The 20,808-nt window shown below is 51.6% G+C and overlaps 3 protein-coding genes across 3 annotated transcripts in view; 2 read left to right on the top strand and 1 right to left on the bottom strand.

The window, feature by feature from the left end:
- LOC100907989 (TBC1 domain family member 30) overlaps nucleotides 1–5,739 on the bottom strand; it is a 27,378-nt gene extending 21,639 nt beyond the window's left edge. Inside the window, exons 1-2 of the mRNA XM_029111517.1 lie at nucleotides 5,730–5,739; nucleotides 5,409–5,573 (exon numbers count right to left, since the gene is read on the bottom strand). Of these exons, the coding sequence (XP_028967350.1) occupies nucleotides 5,409–5,573; nucleotides 5,730–5,739 (175 nt within the window). The remainder of the gene's footprint in view (nucleotides 1–5,408; nucleotides 5,574–5,729) is intronic.
- A 1,029-nt stretch (nucleotides 5,740–6,768) lies between these two features.
- On the top strand, nucleotides 6,769–8,995 carry LOC100907852 (uncharacterized). The gene is made up of 3 exons (XM_003743472.2): nucleotides 6,769–6,990; nucleotides 7,079–7,392; nucleotides 7,511–8,995. The coding sequence occupies exons 1-3, from the start codon at nucleotides 6,769–6,771 to the stop codon at nucleotides 8,892–8,894; spliced, it is 1,920 nt and encodes a 639-aa protein (XP_003743520.1). The 3' UTR covers nucleotides 8,895–8,995.
- Nucleotides 8,996–14,320: 5,325 nt separating this feature from the next.
- LOC100907712 (transcriptional regulator ATRX) lies at nucleotides 14,321–20,651 on the top strand. Its single transcript, XM_003743471.1, has 16 exons — nucleotides 14,321–14,327; nucleotides 14,476–14,654; nucleotides 14,757–14,993; nucleotides 15,097–15,288; nucleotides 15,451–15,563; nucleotides 15,650–15,789; nucleotides 15,906–16,106; nucleotides 16,217–16,689; nucleotides 16,986–17,225; nucleotides 17,328–17,793; nucleotides 17,925–18,100; nucleotides 18,204–18,408; nucleotides 18,518–18,845; nucleotides 18,931–19,174; nucleotides 19,284–20,501; nucleotides 20,595–20,651. The coding sequence occupies exons 1-16, from the start codon at nucleotides 14,321–14,323 to the stop codon at nucleotides 20,649–20,651; spliced, it is 4,476 nt and encodes a 1,491-aa protein (XP_003743519.1).
- Nucleotides 20,652–20,808: the final 157 nt, after the last annotated feature.

The raw sequence follows: 20,808 nt of genomic DNA, 5'->3' as shown, positions 1-20,808 counted from the left end.
AACAGTCGAGATGGTATCAACCGCGAAAAACAAACGGTTACTGTACTCGACGACAGTATGAAATGGTGAATCTTGGCCTCTGGTCGGAGTTTGTCGGCAAATTAGATGGAAAAGAAGGTGATGCAGTCATTCTACAGAACCTCCAAGTGCGAGATTACAACGGCACAAGACAACTGTCAACAACCACAAACACAATCATCCGTGAAGCGGCAGGCGATGCCGAAGCAGAAAGGCTTCAAAAATCACAGAATCCGCATAAATCACATTAGATCACCGCGAGTTTATTTCTTCATAAGCAACACAATTATTCCGCAGATTTCCAAGAGTTTGTTGCGTAACCGGGACGTTTTCACGCCCCACCAACGGTAGTGCTTGAGCACTACCTCTTCAGGACTTTTTTCCCGAGGCCCTGTATCGCTTCAACTCGCCCGTGTTTCCCTCCGTCTTCTCGGGTTTCATTCCAAATTACGAGTCTGCTGACAGACGACCAGACTCTGATTTGATGAGCATAGAGAGGGAACTCCGAACGGATATCGCGAAGCCATGGATGAGCACCGCCTTCCCTTCCAAGAAGCTTCGTATGAGCGTCCCGGAGTGTATTGCATCGTAAATAAATCGTACGCTGCGTACTTTATGATGGACACTTCGGATACTTCCATTTGCTCAACGTAATTGCATGGACGAGATTTATGGCGGGACACAGCTCTGGTGTCTTCGTCCCTTCCCCGGGGATATTGAAGCTTGGCAAGCGAAAGAAATGCCGGCGTCTAACTTTCCCCTTAGCGATTATTCACCTGTTCACTGAGCTTATCCGATTGAATCACCTTCAATTTACCGGATGAATAATCTCCATAGTCGACGAAGATCGAGGAGCGTCTCTCGTGACGTAATCGACCCGTGAGTTTCCCGTTAGAGCAGAGGGGACACAGATTGAGAATCGAGCCAGAAAGGGAAGCGTGGTGCCGATGATGAATTTTTCATTCGGGCAGAACGCGCGAATGATTTCCGTCGGAAAGGCCGAGAGCCATACGGACATGGGACTGGAAAAGTCTGAGAGCGAGACGGAGATGGAATTCCGTTTGATGTCACCCGGCTTAATTGAACACGAGTAGTGATCGGCGGTCTTGGCGGGGGCATAGCGAGCGATGATCAACAATGGAGCTTGCCGAGCCAGGGAACGCATCGCTAGAGAGGTCGGACATGGATTCCCAGGGAGAGCGTCTGAACTTCTGGAGAATTTCGGAGCCCAAGACGACTGCCAAGCCAGCGGAATGCTTGCTCCACGTCTACGAGTCGATAAATAAGTATATCCATGCATGACGCGCGTACGGCCAAAAACCGAGGTTTAAGAATGTTGGACGGGCGTTCGAATCCTCACGGGAGGAGTTCGGGCTCGATTTTTTCGCTGACCGGGAAAGTTTACTAAACTCGCGAAGTCAGCTGTCTTTGTGAGAGACCTGGTCCCGGCTCAGCTTCATTCCCGGGAACGTAAGGACATCTATTCTTGGTTCGCTTATTCAATTCGGCCATCGATTCAATTAGCTCATTATTAGTTCGGCTGCGAGCAGCTCCATTCAACTTCGATTCCCTATGTTCCAGAGCTTCGTCTCGCATTCAACGGAGGGAACTGTTTCCATTGAGCGATCTTTTCACTGATTCGCAACACTTTCGGACATGTTCCGAGATGCCGCTAACATCCGACGAGAAATCCGACGAGCAGAAACTCTTACACAAGCTTCGTATGCGCACGAGTCGTGTGCGGGTTCAGAGTCCGGCTTCGACACAACAGAGTATCACCAGAAGATTCCCTCAGGAGAACTAATCACTTCCACGGGTCTCGAATCGATGGGGTGCTCAAGCGCGCAGAAAGCGTAGCCGCGACATCTGTCCGTTCCGTGTTCTCGGAGAGCCCCTCCCGCTTCTCGATTCGATTTCCTGAAGTCCCCTTGATCGGGAACAGCCTCGATGATCTGATGGGTGTATGTCATCTCGGAGCGAGCTCCGTCCATGGTGGAGCAGCCAGCCTCTAATTAGAGTGCCGAACCATCGTAATCCTGAGAGGTAGAAATCATGTGGGACTCAGTCAGCATGTGACATTCTGCGGATGTTCGGAGTCAAAGGCTCCAAACTCAGAGCTGAGTACCGACTACATATTCCGATGCTTCTAACTCGATACCGCGCACGACAGTCGTTGTTGGACGAGACTGCTCGAAAGTGAACCGAATTCCGATTTCATGTTTGTAGGATTTGTGAACAAGAGAGTTCTCCGTCGACTCGCGTCATCGACAGCAAAGGCTGAGTGATGCTACAGCCTGAGCAGAGCATTTTCGGGCAACTTGTATGCTCGTTCCATTGGGGCGGAAAACATGGATCAGTCTACAGGAGCAAAACACGCTGGTACATTTTGTACGTGCAGCTTGTCGGCGACAGCGTTCCCGGAAAGACTACGTCAAGCCACAGCCATCAAAGTCGACCGGAGTCTGCTTCGTCATGTTCGCTCGGAGTGCGAGGGGGAGATTTTCGCATCAGAAACCCGAGTTCGTTCCTTGTGCAGTCTTCGACGACAGGTGTCGTAGCGCATCGTCTTAGCTGGGCTGAGACCGGATGGTTCGAGAGGATTGCGCGCTTTCGACAGCTTCCCGTATCATGGGACAATCGATGAAATTGAAACTGGCCTTCGCTAATCAAAACACCTCCAACAATAACAACAGCAGCAACAATGCCGGGAACAGGAGGTTTCAAGAGAACGGAACTGTTGTTGCAGAATGGAACAGGGGGGCGTGGAATGACCGCCACACTTCGCCACAGCAACCTCGAAGAATGAGGTTTGGCATTGGTCGCGATCGCTGCCGATCCGATCGTAAAGGTCTCAGCAGAAGTCCGACAATAAGCGAACTCAAGCCTAGGCGGCATGTTCTGACGTCTGTGTCTGTGTAGATGAAGGCACCGTTGGAACGCGATCAAAAGATGAGAACGATGATATGATCACCGGATCGAGTTTGAACATAACTCCATGACTCGAGGATAAAGCGAGAATCCGGCATGGGAGGAGATCATCGTGTTTCGACGATGGGGGGTTTCCAGAGACAGAATCTCGGTGCTCAGCACACCGCAGCGGAGGCAAGGGAGCCTGCATTGGAGTATCATAGTCGGAACGTAGACTCAATCATTCGACGAAAGCCGTACTTATCTGCCGAGCTCATTCTCCCAGGCAGCTGGCGAGACCCTTGAGCCCGCATCGTAGAGGTTGATGACATGCCTGTCATCACCGAATTCCGGACTGACACATCTGCCGCGCTTTCTATAGAATCACACGGAGCCGAGTCGAGTTTGAGAAAGAAAGTCTTCCAGATAAGAGCCTCTGTGGAACAACTACGAATATCGACGGTATCGCTGATACTCTGTGTCCGACGCTCGTAGTTCCAAGGACCTTGTCGAGACACTAAAGTTTTGCGTGCGCTCGCTATTTCTGGCATTGGCGCGACTGAAATAGATCGGCCGCTCCTCTTTAGCCGCTTCCTTCATCCTCTCGGAGACGGAGATAACATTTATAATTCAATCGCTTGTTCGCTTGTCTGAATACTCGAATGGGAGGAGATAAGGGCCAGCCGATCCAACGTGTGCGACCTCCAATCGAGTGCGAGCGCTGGGTGTGGGCTTGAGCTCCGTCTATTGATGTTTAATTTGTCGCGGAGGTCCACTCCGATCTTGAATGGCTGGAGCGCCCGAGCGGCAGAGTCATGGGAAGGATTTTCACGTGAAAAACCTTGCCCAGCGGGAACCGAGATCCATACGTCCTATTTTAGATCAACGACTGAAGCATGTCAGATCGACCGTCTGGGACGAAGGCATGTCATGTCTGAGCTCCGAATAGAGGCTTCGAAATTGAGCTCATTGCTCGAATGACTTGGGAGCGAAGCGCTGTCGACTCCGGACTCCAGGACGAGACGTCGACGTTCATTGAAGAGTAGCTGCGCCTGTCAATGATTTCTTTCTCCCGCGCGGACGGATGACTCGTCCTTAGGAACATATTTGAACTGTCTACTTTCGGGCGCCTTTCAAAACTTCCATATCAGGATCCAGAACCTCTCAGGCGCTCCTAATATGTCCGGAGTCGAGGCGGCGACCGTCTACGTCGTTCCTCATGGAATATTTTTTTCACGGACAGCTGCACAGGAACCCGAAGCGGACAGGCACGTCATCAATGCATTTCCGAGAGGGTCTATTCTGGAACTATTATGGAACCGAGAAGAACCCCGATTATATCCACACAAAGAATGTCAGACACCGACTCTGTAACAGCGGGACAGGACATTGGCTTGTCCATCCTGTTCCTGAACAGCAGCTGTCGGCGAGATAGGGGCTGTCGTCTACGAGGCGACCGCTCGACGAGCGAGACCGGATCGTCACGATGATGAGAAAATCTAGAAGATCCTGTTCGAGGCAAGCTCCCGATTTCCCGATCGTCTCGCTCCGAAATCTCCCCGAATCCAAGGAGCGAAGAGGCTCCTTATCAGTGGAGACGATTCGTGATCCCGATTCCATGGTCGGAGATTACGATGAGTTATTCGAATCGATCAGCTTGGCTCGTCAGTCTTGACGATGCAAGGGTAGGCGCATAGTCAGCCATGACCCGTGACGCACGAAATCCCCGCAGACATGAGAGATCCGGGCCGCGACGGAGTATGATCCACGTATGCCGCTCGAAGTTCCTCCCCCGAGGGTCCCGAGTCGATTAAGGCGCACGCGCCTTCATTGGAAGAGCGTTCTCCGCCGAGTCGACTACTGCGTTTGGGGCTTACCTCCTCTGGACGAAGCAGGCGCTATGATATCCGCAACCCCGAGATTTTTCAGAGCTGCGTTGAAGATCGAGTTCATGGCGATTCCGAGCCACAGCTGATCCGACCGAACAACTCGCTATTCCATTGTGGAAAAAACTACACTTGTACAGATGGACACGACATTCGAATGACAACAGAACACTGCTGCAGGTGCGCTCAGACTGGAGAGAGTAGGATCGAGGGTAAGGGGTTCGACGGAGCGGAGGGTTTGTAGCAAAGGGAATCTCTCGTTGTTGATGTCATCGGAGGTGCTATCATCTTCGAGGATTCGGACTCGATGCGCTCATGAGTCGAATTCGGATCGAGCCGGACTGAATTGGGTCTGACTGACCGCAAAACTAATTATAAGACGCAGAAGCCGTTGCTAATCCGGGGCATGGGGCGATGGGAAGCGCCGCTCGACTTTCCGCGAAGGGATGTCGAAAGACGAGCAGAGGCGCCTCATATGGTCGAACGTCTACTCCACTGACTTAGATTATTGCATTACTTCGCTTTCGGCTGTCGCGAGCCCCGTCTGTGGATGACATCAAGCCAGAACAGTTGACTACCTAATAATGACAAACTTACTTCGTTTCAAAGAGACCGCTTGGAGCACCGCGGTGACCATCAGGAAATGCTGTCGGCGTCTTGTCTTGAGCCGTTCTCTTTGACGCAGCAGCTGGAGCAGCTGTCCGTTGAGTTTCTGCACTGCTTCGTGCTGCTGTGACACGAGTTTGGTGAGGGCGCCGATTTCTGTAATAGAAATTCTGATGGAAATCTCGAGACACCTCTGCTAAGGCTTCATTGGTGGATTTCTCAAGCGATGCACGTATGCCGATGAGGTGCATCGAGCGTCCTCATATTCACATTATTTCACGTTCAAGGGGATAGCGGCTCGATATTCCCAACGAGGTACCATATTCGATCTCGCCTATGTACTTTCAGAGCGGCCTCCTTCTACTTCCTGCTCGGGGCGAATAAATCTGGTTTCGAGCCCGAGCGGCGGCTGGATGATTTTGGTATAAATTCCCACCCGATATTAGTTTTGCGAGGTCTGACTAGGTCTCATAGAAGGTCGGAGTCGAGGGCTGTAGTTTTATTTCGTCGTCGTGGCCTCCAACCTCTATGAGCCCGGAGCGAGTTTCCGGTCACCGAGCTCATTTTCTCGACAACAGAGCGCAGTGAGCCAGTCCGCAGAATTCGCCTGTCGAATTCCGAGGGTTCGCCCGAGCTTACGGGAAGAAAAATGACTCCTCCATCCGAATATTGAGGAGCCGAATAGGGGGGGGGGGGTTTCTCTCTGAATTTTCTCTCGTGTCCTCCGACGGATGGGGTAGTCAGCGAATGACTGCTGATAACGTTCCTCTCCCTCGATATGCAGAACTTTCGTGATTCAGACCCTCTGGTATCATCAGCCCGCCGGATTCGCAATCCTCGGCATCGGATCCGCAGGGATTTGAGCGCTTGAAAGGCTCCACCGTGACCAAAAGGTCGGCGGGTCGACCGCAGCCGCTCAGACTGCGTCGGCTATGGTGGAAGGATTCGAGAGCCGAGTCCTCGCTCCTCCGAAATCTCTACGGGCAGACTCGGAGTCAGATGTTCGGCCCCGCGCATGCGCCGATCTTCGTATTCCCGTTCGATGAAAGACTTTCCGACATTTTCTGTTTGTCCTCTGACAACATTGCGCGCCTTCGACTCGGAGAGTTTCTGGATGCGGCCCGGCGTCTCTGAACACTGCGTGCGGTTGCGACGTTCCGGAGTACACAGAGCAATGATCCCTGTTTCCAAGATGGCGTCCTCCATTGAAAAGATCACGAGCTACGGAGAGCAGCAGAGAGAGAGGGGGGCTCCACAAACACTTTTTGTATGAGATCGCGAAAACCTGCGCGTGCTCCGGAGGAACCCGAAGGGAAAATTCAAGCAAATGTTCATCCTCAACATTTGACCGATGGAAGAGATTGTGCCTGAGGTCCAGATAGCGACAAACCAGGCATTCTACGGCACGAGTGGGACCTGGAGCCGAGCAGGTGGTAGAGCTCCGATATTCGAATGGTATGACGTGGAGCTGCCGCTGCCAGGAGATGGGAACTTCAGGAGTACATGCAAGATCTGCAAAACGAGCATATCGGCTTCCAGGAGAGCCACCTCCAATCTCATTTCCCACATGAAGGTGAGTTGAAATTCGAAAACTATTCAGTGATCGAGACGAGATCCGAAATTAAGCATCAATCTCACCCCGGTAAACTCTCTTGTCGCAGAGGAAGCATCCTGGAGTTTATGCCGACAACATAAGTCAGCAGCGGTACATCAAAACAGAACGCACAGTTCACGGTGTTTCGGTGGCGGACATTCTACCGGACTCGAACGAAGGCTCGTCGGTCGACGTGCTCCACTCGAGAGCGGTCGGCGCCTTAGTCAACTTCATGTCCAACTCTTTAATCGATCCGAAATTCTTGGATTCACCCGATTTCCGACAGTTCACACATTGTCTGAACTCGACCTTCGAGCCGCCGTCGAGCTTGCACGTAACGTTTAGTTACCTCCCGTCGAAGCGGTGGGCTCTGCAGCAAAGGTGAGTTCCGTCCTCCGAGAGAGGTTCCTGACCAACCGCTCCCGGAGAATGCTCCGAACGTTTCGAGCCCTGGTCTGCGGCGCGGCGTGGTGTGTTTAAGCACAGTCCCGGTTTTCAGGATATCCCAATGGCTGCAGGAAGCCGAATCGGTGGCTATAACGCAGGACATCTGGATAAGTCGCTCCCAGCAGAGCGTCCTCTGCCTATCCGCACATTTCATACACGATTGGAGCCTGAGAATGGTGTTCCTCGCGTCGAAGCATTTCAGTCTGCCGGATATCAAAGCGAGTGTCACGGATCTTTTCGAAGACACAATCTCCTACTATAATCTATCGCAGAAAATCTCCCACACGTCGACCAACAATGCTTCGAAGCTCATCAAATCGGCACGGACATCACTTCCGGGTTTCATCATGGAAGACTACGATGCGATCGAGGCCCCGTCCGCACTGCAGGAGTGCAGCTCTTCGATCGACCTCAAAGATTTGAATTCCGTATTCCTCGACGACTTGGGATGTTTCGCCGAAGCTCTGGAGACCTGCGTGACTTTCGCCACCAAGGACAACGCGTTTCTTGAAGCGGTTCTCTCGAAAATCAGCACAGTTGTCGATTACATTCGGAACGCGGTGTTCCCCAGTCCAGCCCTAGACGAACTTCGGAATATCTTGGAGCGTGGTTACTCGACTTGGAATTTGCAGCTGCGCATCATCCGAGCAATCGTGGCGAACACGACCCACGAGCGCCTACAGACTGCTCTGTCTGGAATCAAGACGCTCACTCATGAAGATTACGCCGTCCTCACCGAACTCGTCGACATACTGGAGCCTTTCGAGGAGGCGTACAACCTTTTCAGAGACGGACACAAGGTGACCGCGAGTTACGTCATACCGTGCATACGTGGACTCAAAATGCATTTGCAAAACGTCAAAGTCGTTCATCTCGTACCAGTGATCGAGAAACTCAGTCAATATATTTATACGAATTTCGCCAAATACGAGGTCAACGACACGTACGCTTTGTGCTCGATACTAGACCCACGTTTCAAGCTCGCCTGGTGTCCGGAGGACAGACAGTGCGGGCTGATCACTCTGCTGTGTAAGAAAGCTTCGGAACAAAGGATCCCGGAACCGATTTCCATTTCAACGTCGATGGCACTGCCTGGTGAGGAACGAAAGTCAAAGCTTTTCCAATTCATGAACCCGCAGTTGAATCGCAGGTCCAACTCGGTTCACTCGGTCGAAGTCGGGAGCTATCTCGCGATGCCCTGCGTTCCGGATTGTGTCAATTATTGCCCGTTGGATTTCTGGCGTCAGAACAAAAGTCAATTTCCCTCATTATGCCAACTAGCTCGCTCGATGATGAATTTACCCGCCGCGTCGAGTCACGTACTCCACATGGCCAAAGTGTGCGACCGTGTGATAGACTTGACCGACCTCAAACTGAACCAGATTACCTTCGAATCGCTTATGTTTGTTAAAATCAACCGTGCCGGACTCCAATAGGTAGCACGTTCTCATGTATCTAAGTAATCGCGTTCAATCTTCCCTGTAGTGCATTGATGAGAAATGACGGTACAAACGAGCAATAAAGCTCATTCCCCTGGTCGAATCGGGACGACGGTCTTCATTGACCGATCCACGGAGGAATCCATCCCAAATGAGGAGCGTTCTTCAAATACATATGCGATTAAATTCAAGTTCATAGCGCCGATCAGGCACTCGCCAGAGTGAATGGTCTGCAAACTTCCAGAATCAACGAGAAGCTAACCACCTTGAGGGATCATGTCATCCGTTGACAGTTCTCGCCTGTAGGATCCCGGATCTGAGCCCTCTGAGCCTCTCGATGGGTGAATCTTCCGAGTGTATTCGTCGAGGTTCAAAAATGGAAAATGCCTTCATCATGCAAGGTCTGGGACATACGTCGTCATATTGTCTGCTCGCGCGGCAGCTGCATTGATAGTTCGCTTGCGTCAGGCGCTACACGAGAACTTCGCATGAGGGGAATTCGGACACATTTCTCATGTTCTCGCAATCTCGTTCGAGAAAAAAAAACGCAATTCGCAAAAGTAACGAGCGGGGATATACTGCCCGCCAATGTCTCAGAAAAAAATCTCAATGCGTCGGCAACAATATTGCTCGAGTCCAACCTCTGGCGGAATCCGGGCGGAATCGCTTTCTACCGTGTCATGCTTTTTGACCACATTCCGAAAGCAGTACCGAATCACTGAGAACTTCTCTTGCTCGCTCCTGAAGCCACATTGAATTTAGCGTACCTTTTGCAGCGATTTGGGCGCGTGTCAAGCGCTGGAACACGACTTCGAGATGGGACAATGACGACGAGTAGGAAGACGTAGAACCATTATCGCTGTCCCAGCTAGAGAATCTCCTCTTTGGTCCGAGATGATCGTTAATGTCGTGCAAGAGTTGATCGACGATGGCCAAGGATCCACGGCGTCCCAGGCGGGGTTCCGATGAGGATCTAATACTTCTCAAAATCCGCCTCTCTCCCGAGTTATGGAAGCTGGCGATTGGAATTGGTGGTTTATTCGTTGGAATTGTCTTGGCTTCAACTTTGACGTTTATCGGCTCCTCGTCGAAGAGATCCGCAATCGAGACGAGCTCCTCGGAGCTTTGTTTGCGAAAAATTTTCTTGCTCTGTGGGTTTTCGAGCTGGAGCTCGTACGTGAGATAGCTGTCGTCCGGATCGTAGTTCGTACAGCGACTCAAAGATCGGAAGCAATCCTCGTCTGATGAGTTCAAGCTCACACTGAAGAGATCCGGAGGCTCCCTCGGAGCCGTACAGTCCTCGGCACCGCACTTCACCATCACGCAGGCTGCAGACGACACAATTGTCAATTTCGTCCGAGCCATCGGCACATGTGCTCACGGAGGGAACGACAGCCTCTTTACGGCGCATGCGCTCGATTTACCACCTGTCCTACTCGGAGCGAAAGACGGCGTTGGCCCTAGAGAAAGGTCTTCATCGCTCTCTCGAGCAGCATCGAGATTCTATTGTTCTCTTTCTGAATCGATATCGGGATCACTGACGCCCGATTGAGAGGGATTCGACTCCTCTGAAACGCGTTTCCACTCCCGCCGGCAACGATCGATGTTTCTCGAACGCGAAATCAGCTTCTGCATTTCCGCAATTGAGCCGCTCGAGTTTTCGATCGATCCTGGACCGAAGTTCTCACGCATCCTCCCCGATCACCAAGACGGTGATCGACCCGCGGCTTGGTTTACGTGGAAGAGGAATCGCCCAGCTCCCCTTGATCAGACTTCCCTTCCACCGGCGACCCTTAACGATGATGGGAAGGGAGTTCCAATTCAACTTCGAAATCCTTTGTAGCTTGCGTGACGTCCGCGATTGCGAGTCGCGATTTCTTTACAGGATGGAGAGTGAGGTGTCTGGGCGTTGAACCTTCACCGCGGAGAGGCGCTTGACACAATAGTCCTTCTCTTGTATTTTGTCTTGCCGACATTTCTTTGCGGCTTCGGTCAGCCTCGAGGCGGGCCATGGGAACGGGTACACAGGAGCCGTGACCCGCTCTCTTTCACGGTTTTCGTCGGAGATGCCGTCTCATCTTCCTCACGAGACATTCTGGAATTCATCGCTGAGGGAGAATTCGGCGTACCATCGTTCATTTTCAATAATTGTAATGAAGCACTCCTCAACTGAATTCCTGACGATGAGCGCTCTATGGATATTCGATGGCGAGCGAATACGAAGGGAATGTGGAGCGGCTGACGGTAGAGCTTGGGCTGGAGGCGTCGCATTGGTTCAGGCGGGCTAATCAGCATAAAACCCCGACTCTCCTCCCTATCAATCCGATCGGGTCTGTATTGAATTCTAGAACGAAGCTTGTCCATGTACTCTGATTTGTTGGGCCCTCGATAATTATGGACTGGAAGACATTGCTCCTTGTGGTGGGGCTTGGACTGTGTCTCTGCTTCGAGTAAGCTAGCTCTCTCATTCTCTGTAAAGAGCACGAATCAAGAATTCATCAACCGCTCATTCTCTGGAGACAGTTCCCCGCCTCAGATCTGCGGGGCGAGCGTTCGGGACTCCCGAGAACTTCGGATCGAGGTGTTCCAAAGGTAGGATTACTCAGGTTGGTGATCGACGGGTCGCGCAAGCTCTGCGATTTGAGTCGGAGGGGAGCTAATGGTCGTCGGAAACGCGTCCGCAGCATTCCACGACGGCGGCGTCTCAGTTTATTCCGGAATAGAGCTCGCACAGAGATCAAAACGCCAAGTACTGTCACGCATCCATTCCGTGATGGGATTGACTAGGCAGCCCTTTGTTCGTATCTTCCACTTTCACCCATCTTTATTCAGCCGCGGCCCCAAGCTTTTCTATCCAGATCAGGGTTGGGTTCCTGGGTACCCGCTACAGGACGTATCGCAGAATTGATCGAAGCCGGTCGCGACCTAAGGTCACTGGGCCGGATTGGAATGCGGTGTATTTACGGACATGTTTCTGCCGGAAAACAAAAATCTGAATCTGATGCTTCCCTCAGCCCGAACAGGGCTGACTCATTCCGGAGAAACGGGAATCGCTTGAATAAAGAAGAGCTTATCTGAAAATATGCATGTCTCTGCTGGATCTTTAGAAAGTTGGAATGTAGTGCCCCTGGAGAGCGGAGAAGTGCAGGAGAAGTAGTTCTCCTCGGAGCTTGACACTTCTTCTTGTGATGGGAAGATCGGTGAGGGTTTTATCCGAATCCTCCGAGCCCCGTTTGTAGGGTTCCAAAATTAACTTCCGAAGATCGCAGAAGCAGCTTAGGCCATCTTCCAAAGTGGAATAGGTCTCCTTGATGATTCTGACTCAGATAAATGGGAACGGCACCACAGTCTAAAACGGCTACCTAGTTGAGGAAGACACAGCATCAGCCAGACCGGGAGGACCTCCGACGTCTTCCGCTTTCGTAATATTCCGCCGAACTCCACGGGAAGCTCTCCGCGGTCGATACACATCCGGGCGGATGGGCTCCATAGACTTTCGGGCATCGCAAATGATTTCTCTTTCTTGGTGAGAAACTTCTCCGCATTTAGGGCCAGTAACATTTACAGTGGAGCCATGATCCGAGCACAAGGTCACTCCATGTCCAGATGCGATGAGGGAGGGGAACGCACGCCCAACACCAGTCTCGGAAAACGACGCCGAAACGATGCACAGAGAAATTGGAGAACACCGAATGTTTGGATAATTCTCCGCGTCACGCATTCGTAACCCTTCGAGCTGCCAGAAGTCAGAGCGATGACCTGCTGTAAATGCCGGGAAATTATCATCATCAGAATGGAGCGAAGAGATCGAAAGCACTCGAACAAAGGGAAGATCATTTTGTTCGAGGCCCCGTACACAATCGGTCGCTCCGTAGGCGATTATAAACAATGCATCGAGCTCGAGAGTAGCGGCACCGACGGATCGCGGCCGTCCGGATAAGTCCAGGATCGATTCCGCAAAGAATCGAGTCCGTGCTCCAGGTCTCGATGAGCCCGTCAGGCGAGGTCTTCATTCGTCAAGCGGCAGCTAAGGGCAATTCACCGCTCAGCACTGTCGAGAAGGAATCTATTGGAATCAGGACCTTGGTACTGAGAATTACGAGGATTTACTAAGATGAGGAAAGACACGTGCGTCAACCGTCGTCGACGAAATTGAAGTGGCCGTTTTTATTGTCTGCTCATGCTTCGGTTGAAGGATGACGACAGTGTTTCTGATCAGGCGCACAGGCGCAATTATGGAGAGCAGGCGCAGAACGCTAACAGAGTCGCTGCCGCATGGGTTCTCCACTGGAAGCGATTCTGCATGATGAATGCTCAAGGACCAAACTTTCTGTGACGAAGGAGATCTTTACGATCAGTAGCATCAACTTAACGGTCGCGGGCGGATATTCATTCGAGTTTCTTCTGCTCAAGTTCGCTTACTTTAGAAGAATCACCGATACAGCGAGCTCGCGCGAAAAAATGCATCTGGGTCTGCGCGTCTAGCACTTATTAGATGCAGGGAGTCCGGTGAGGATTAGGCGACCTCGGCCAATCTGTCTCTCACTCGACCTACTCACTGCTGAGTACGGACCGCTGGAGCGCCCCCTGCGTTCCTCCGAAATTCCGCACGTTCGATGAACTTCGGGCATGAAGTTTTGCGGTGGGGCGAGCAAAAAAATAAGAGTCGTTGGGAGGATCCCTGGCGTGACATGAAAAGCGGGGATGAAATACTCGAGAAGGGGTACCATTCTCGGTATCTTCTAAGGTGAAGGATGCAGTTCTGCTTTGCGTCCTGACGGCGGACGATTATCGATCCTCGTGTTGTCCCATTTCTCCAACAGAATTTCCTTGTTAGCTACCGTCTCCGCGGACACTGAGCTTTCTTCGTGTTCTCGCAGTCTTTTCTGCGCTTGATACTCGCGCAGGAGTCACAATCGTTTGACGGTATTCGATGCCTCAAAAACATACGCTTACTTTCTATATCGAGTACATGTTGAGTTTAAGGGGGCATTCTTAGTGTACTCGAAGACCTGAGCTCTTGGGGGGCTCGTGGAGGTCAAGGTCGGGTTCCTCGATCTCATCGAGCACTCGCGAACTTGGCGCCTTTCTGATTTCGAGCAGACGACGCGTGATTACTGACACTGACTACGAGAGTGGACAATAGCAGCGGAGGCCTCCATTCTTCTGTTTTCACTCTTTCCGCAGGAATGGTGAGAGAGAAAACCGGAGCAAGGAATGGATGGAAACGACTGTAAACAAACGACAGCACGAGAATTCGGAAGAGAGTACGATTCCGCTTGATTAGCGCCGGGGACTCCTATGCTGGTCGGCTCCGAGGTCGCATGTGGTGGGCCTGCAGGACTTGATACTCGGTTCGGTGTGTGTTCCTACTTCGTATGGAGTCGAGTGTTTCGAATGGGGAGCTGCCTCTGATTCCCGGGATGGGAGGTAAATCGATCTCGCATGTCGCGGAAACAGTCCGTCAGTGCCGTTATGCTATTTATTTCTTCCTGTGATCATGCGATCCGGAGGAACAGAATTAATGAAGCTTGCCGTCTCGTCCACATTCAGAGACTACGAGTCCGATTTCCTTCAGGTGACGGCGATTCGCGGAAGACTGTACAGTTTTTCAATAAGTCCGCCGAAGCGAACCGCCTGACAATAGAGTGGTTCGTCAACCACAATGCCGTTTGCTGCATTTGCCGTAGAGCACTTGACGCGTACGAGACCAAGGATCTCCACAAGCACCCTCGATTGCAAGTGATCATTTGCTCCGTAAGTGAAGCTCGTCTCTGCCGAGCTCGTCTCTAGTTTTCTCTGAAGAATTTCCGTTAAGACTTTCATCGAGATCGGCGTTTACATTTGTCCAAACCGCAGGAATGTTTCCCGGAGGGAGGAGAGGAGTCGTCCAATGGTCGGAGTTGTATCTGGTGCTGCCATGAAACGTCGAGGCAACAGGTTGGCGGAGACGCATCGCGCTCGAGGATTTGTCGCACAGCGGAGTGTACCAATACAATATGTGATAGATGCCTCCGCGGTAACTTCACGAAGACTCAAGTCGAAGAAATGCTCGTCGAGTGGAAATGCTTCGAATGTGATCCAAGCATCATTGAGGTAAATGTCGAGTAATCCAGACCGAGAACCGCGATCAGCAAATTGGCATCTGCTTGTTAAGATACGGGGTGATAAGCCCGTCATCGATCTCGAACATTTCCAGCCTCATCGTCTGTACGCAGACTGTTTATTGGAATTCGCTCGGACGTTCAGAAAACCCGTGATCCCGAGTCAACGTTCGAGAGCTGTCCCAACAGGGGACTTGCGCACGCGATTCCTCAGTAGCATACGAGATCTCCTGAATCACGTGAAAGAAGACCTACCTCGAAATGATTTATTCACGGCAAATCTAGAGGTGAGTTAGACTTGATATCGGAGTCTGCCTCCCGTGAACCGGCAGTTTAGCCCTTCCTACCGTCGAGTGACATTCCCGATCATATTGATATATTGAGGTACCTTCAAGATCAGGGGAATGTCAGAATAGCCTCTAGATATTCACAGTTCCCCATTTCCGCAGGATCATATAAAATTGGCGCAGAGTCTCCGAACAGAGCTGAGTAGACCACAGATCAGTTTCATCAAACAAGAGCCAGAAGCGACCACCAGGATCATTGAGCCGCGCGAAACTCAGTATGTACATTAGACCCGGGAACTTCTCTTCTCATCGCGTGGTGAACGTTTGTTCCCGCAATCAAGAATCGATACTCTCTCTTCAGGTCAGCCGACCCTGCCCCTCCGGAAATCAGGAACGACATTGGATGCTCTGGGATGGCGATGAAGTCTGAAGTGTTGGAGGATCCGGATGAGCATGAGCAGATTGAGTCCCTGTCTTCCGAAGAAGAGATGCTTGGAAGAAGTGAGTTCCCCGCCGTGTTCGGAATTCAGATCGAATCGTCTCATATTACGTCTCTGCACTACAAAGTTGTTATGTAATCAGGATATTTCATCAATTCCGCAAATTCTTCCCTCTAGTCACCGTCAAACGAGATCCTGAGGCCACGCAGCCTCTGCCCAGGACCAGACGCGCCAGTAGTGACGCAGATTCGAATGAAACCTTACGGCTCGACAACGATTTGTCTAGCAATGGCAAGTCCGCTGCCACAGCTGACGACGATGAGCTGAGCCGCCTGCTTGGGGACGTCAACCGAAGACACTGGAACGGAAAGGACCCTGGTGAATATCTGTTCGATCCCACCTTTCGGTGATACTCGCCTGATTCAAGCGTTTCCTCTACCCTCCAGCCCGTTTCCGGACCATTCCGATGTTAAGAATCTCTTCTACAGGTATCGCGAACGCTCAAGCGAAGAAAGCGCCTGCCCGCAAAGAGAAAAAAACCGAGCAACCCTTCCTATCGTCGGATGACGAGAGCATTGTCTCCGCGAGTGACGACGAACTCAATCCCTCTTGTTCACAAGACGACGGTGCACTCACCGTTCCATCTGACGATGAAGCTGTCGCCGGAAGCAGTCCTCGGGACGAAGACAACGATGATAACGAGGAAGACTTCTTCAATCCAAAGGAACGCAGCAAGTTGGACACGTCGTCCGGGGAAGAGTCCGCGGAAGAGACCCCGGAAAAGTCAAGCGAGGCTAAAGCCTCGAAGAAGGTCGACGAGGGCGTTGAAAAGCCCGAAGATAAAACTGCGAAGGAGCCTCGGCGCCGAAAGAGCTTGCCGGCGATTCCGTCCGTATCTACAAGCGAGCCTAAAACCGCAGAGAAGAAAAAGATTGGAAGAAGCAAGAAGTCTGGGAACAAGGTGAGTCTGATGATGGACCCGTCGCACATTCCGGAACTCAAGCTCCGGAACCTCTCCGATATCTGCGTTTTATTCCCCGAGAATTTCCCCGAATCTAGAGAGATTGTTTTCGCCGCCCCTCTTGCGAATTTCCTACTTCTGAATGTATCGAGGCACCAGATTAAAGCGAATGAACTCCCGCGTCTCAATCATTCCCGCTCCCATCAGCCATGAGTCGGGGGATTACGCATTTGAGTTTTTCAAAAGGTCAGCGGTGACAGGATATCGATGACGAGGAGGTCGTCTCCGAATTTCAGCGGGAGCTGTCGTCGGACAGTGAGTCCGAAATCGAGCTGCATAGTGATCTGGAGAGCGCTGACATGGAGGAGGTGCAACCGGCCGACGAGCTTGACCAGTCGCGAAAGGAGTCTGATAGGCCAGCAAAGAAGAAACAAAGAGTCGTTTCGCTCGTGTCCGACGATTCGGAATCGGACGCGGATGCCAAGGAGAAAAGCAATGATCCTAGTCCAAAGAAATTCACAAAGCAGAACGTCAAGGTTGGTGTCCTCGAGTCCTCGTCATTGCGAAATCAATCGAGCTCCGACTCGGAGTATTCGAGCTCGCCGCTGAACGCAGCTGAAATCGGGCCCGTGTTCCAGATACTCGAATCTTCCGCGACGGCTGGAAAGGATACGTGCCACATCATATCCAGTGACGATGAGGATTTCGTCCAGCCCATTCATCCGGTTCCAGTCAAAACCGAAAGTGGAACCCACGTGGGGAGGAAGAACATCAAAGAGCTCCTGACCGGTTCCCAATTAAGCAAGGTCACGATCGAAGCGAACAAGCGGGAAAAAGAACGAACCAGGCGCATCGAGGAGATGCAGAGAAAATATAATGACTTTGCGAAGAAGGGGGGCGATGAAGGAGAAGATGTCCAATGCATTCTGGAGTTTGACCTTGCCACGAAAGAGCCCCTGGTCCAAGTTCATCCCCAATTGAGCAGGAGAATGAAGAGCCATCAAGTGGAAGGCGTGAAATTTCTCTACACGAATTTGGTGGAAACTATTGCCAAGCTACGAGAGAAGTCACCGGGGACTGGAGCTATACTAGGGCACTGCATGGGTAAGTTCCGGTTACGAGTCGTCGCATTTTCCGATCGAGACGCGGTATTCCCCTATTGTTGCGGGATCTGTGACACCTAATCTACATATGTACCTACCTTTCCTGAGCGGGTGCACATAAATGTTCCCCAGGTCTGGGGAAAACCTTCCAAGTTGTCTGTTTCCTACATACTCTCATGACGCACAAGGATCTGAGAGGGTATTTCAAGACTGTCCTCGTCATCTCCCCGCTCAATGTCATTGCAACATGGCAAGAGGAAATATCGCGTTGGGTAGATCGAGATCCGAAAATCACCGAGAAACTGAAGGTGAGTCCGCGTGGACGAATCGCAGACGAGGCCTCGTGGTCGTTTCATTCTCTCATCGGTCACCATTCGGATCACTCTCGTCACTGCTCGTTCGGAATTTCAGCAATTCAGTCTCCATAACGAGAGCAACCAACGATTGCGCGCAGCAATGCTGAGCAAATGGCAGCGCAGCGGTGGCATCATGCTGATGACGCCGAGCCTCCTCGTCAGTTTGCTAGGCCGGGAAACCGATGCAGGGAAGAACAAACGGACGAAAAACAAGCAACCACTGGACCCCGAGCTCAGGAAACAATTCCTTGCCCATCTCTGTAAGTGGACTCCCCGTCTCTTTGCCCTCATACGAATTTTTATCGAGGACGCGCTGGAGTATGTTTGGTAAGAGAGCACTGCTGATAATTAACACATTTTTCCCCTCAGGCTTACCGGGGCCGAACCTGTTGATCGTTGATGAAGGCCACACCCTGAAGAGGAGTTCCACTCAACTCACTCAGATTGTTGATACGATGATCAAAACCACGAGGAAGATCCTCCTCACTGGGACACCCTTGCAAAATAATCTTACCGAATATTATACCATGGTTTCGATTGTGTCGCCACACCTTCTCGGCACCAAAGCCGAATACCGGAACCGCTTCGAGAACCCCATTACGAATGGCCAGTATAAGAACTCGACCGCCTCCGACATAAGGAAGATGCGTCAACGGGCCAGCGTTCTGAAGAAGCTTCTCGAGAACGTGGTCCACAGGTAATCAGCCTCGATCAAACCTTAGGGTGAATCTATTTGATGCCCCCTCTGACTGTGACTCACTAAAGTGCCATTTCTCCACCAGGAGAGACCTGTCAGTGCTGCAGAGCATTTTGCCGCCGCGGCACGATTACGTGATCACAATCAGGCTTTCAAAAATGCAGGAACTTCTCTACGAAAAGTTCCTTGGACTCCTCGTGTCGAAATCAGGAGAGCAAGGATCCGAACCGTCGCTGAGGAGGCTGCTGCAAGATTTTGTGCTGCTTCGCTCAGTTTGGACGCATCCCAAGCTCCTGACCATGCCGAAGAAAACTCTCCAGAGGGAAAGAGTACGATATGATTTTTTTCAATTGGATGAACGATTCATTAGAAAAATACTCTTCCCTGCTGTACGGCTTGGCTTCGTCTCCTCATCGGGAAAATCTGATTCCATTCCAGAAAAACGCTACCGTAGCCGACATGCTGACTTTCGACGCGATAGCACCGGAGCCCAATTCGGAGATTATCAACAAAGACTGGTTCAAGCCCTTTGTTGAAGGGAAAAACGTGGATGACATCACGTTGGGACCGAAGATCTTCGTACTCTGCGACATCATTCAGAACTGCCACATGATAGGCGATAAATTGGTCGTGTTCTGCACTCAGCTCAGCGCCTTGGATCTCGTAGAGTTTCTGCTGCGCATCATGAACGACAACCACATCGGGGAGGGTCGCTGGTCGAAGGATATCGACTACTTCCGGATGGACGGTTCCACAAGTGCCGAAGACAGGCATCGCTTCTTCAAAATTTTCAACGACCCAAAGAACACCCGAGCCCGTCTGTTCCTGGTGAGCACCAATGCCGGAAAACTCGGCTCCACGCTCGTGGGCGCGAACCGGATGGTTCTATTGGATACTAGCTGGAATCCAGCTGACGACAATCAAGCGGTCTATCGGATCTATCGAATCGGGCAGAGCAAGCCAGTGTACATATACAGGTTCGTGTCGTTCGGGACCATGGAGGAGAAAATCTACGCGAGGAATATTCTGAAAGAAAGTCAAAGCTGCCGGGTATTGGACGATTCGAATATGGAGAGGCATTTCACCCACGAAGACGTTCGGGACCTTTACACCTTCACTCCTTACAATGAAGCCAATCGGAAAACGCCCTCCGTTCCCGAAGACATGATGTTGGCGGAGCTGATTCTCCGGCATCCAGATCTCATTGCGAACGTCCACAAGCATCAGCAGATGCTGCAGAACCTCGAGGATGACATGTCAGAGGAAGATCGCCGGATCGCTTGGGACGAATACCAGCGAGAGAAAGAAGAGCCCCCGCCACAGCCGACGGCGCCTACCCCCTCCCCGATGCTGGCGAATCTTGCCGAAATTAATAATGCGAGCAACGTCGAGAGAACGGTTCTCTATTTCCACGAATACTGGCGGAGAGATGGCGTTACCGACAAAGACCGACTGAGAACCGCGGCGCCTTTCCGCAACGCCGTGGGGAGCAGTCTTCACGAGTCCGAGCGGCGGGCAACGGAGCTCAATCGGACGTTGGTGGACGTGCTCAAAAGGCAGAGTCAAGGCCAGGATGTCTCCGAACTTTCTTCTTTAGTGAAAATCGCTCGGGATCGCCAGGAAAGGATGAAGAAGCTGCGAGAACTACTGCAAAACGTAGGTTTCGATGATAAAAGATGGCGCCACGAGACGCGCGCTTCAGCGATTATCGCTGTCGATTTGTTCCTGACCTTTCGAGTTTCCTTGCAGATCGATCAATTCGTGGCTCGCAGCACTCAGACCCTCATTCCACGAGACGCACATTGACCCCAGCGCTGTCGGAAGTATTGTACAGTCCTGTGAGCCACTTTCGGAATGCGGATATTTGTGGATGAAGTTGAAATTGTTGTAAATAAATTAAGAAACCCTGGTGGGCATAGGGACTCCTTCAAAAAAAAAGTACGAGACTATGTGACTTTTCCCG

Source organism: Galendromus occidentalis, unplaced genomic scaffold (genome assembly GCF_000255335.2).
Source record: "Galendromus occidentalis unplaced genomic scaffold, Mocc_1.1 scf7180000077446, whole genome shotgun sequence".
In the NCBI taxonomy this organism is placed as follows: Eukaryota; Metazoa; Arthropoda; class Arachnida; order Mesostigmata; family Phytoseiidae; genus Galendromus; species Galendromus occidentalis.
Note: the sequence above shows the minus strand (reverse complement) of the source record. Positions and strands in the feature narration are given on the sequence as shown.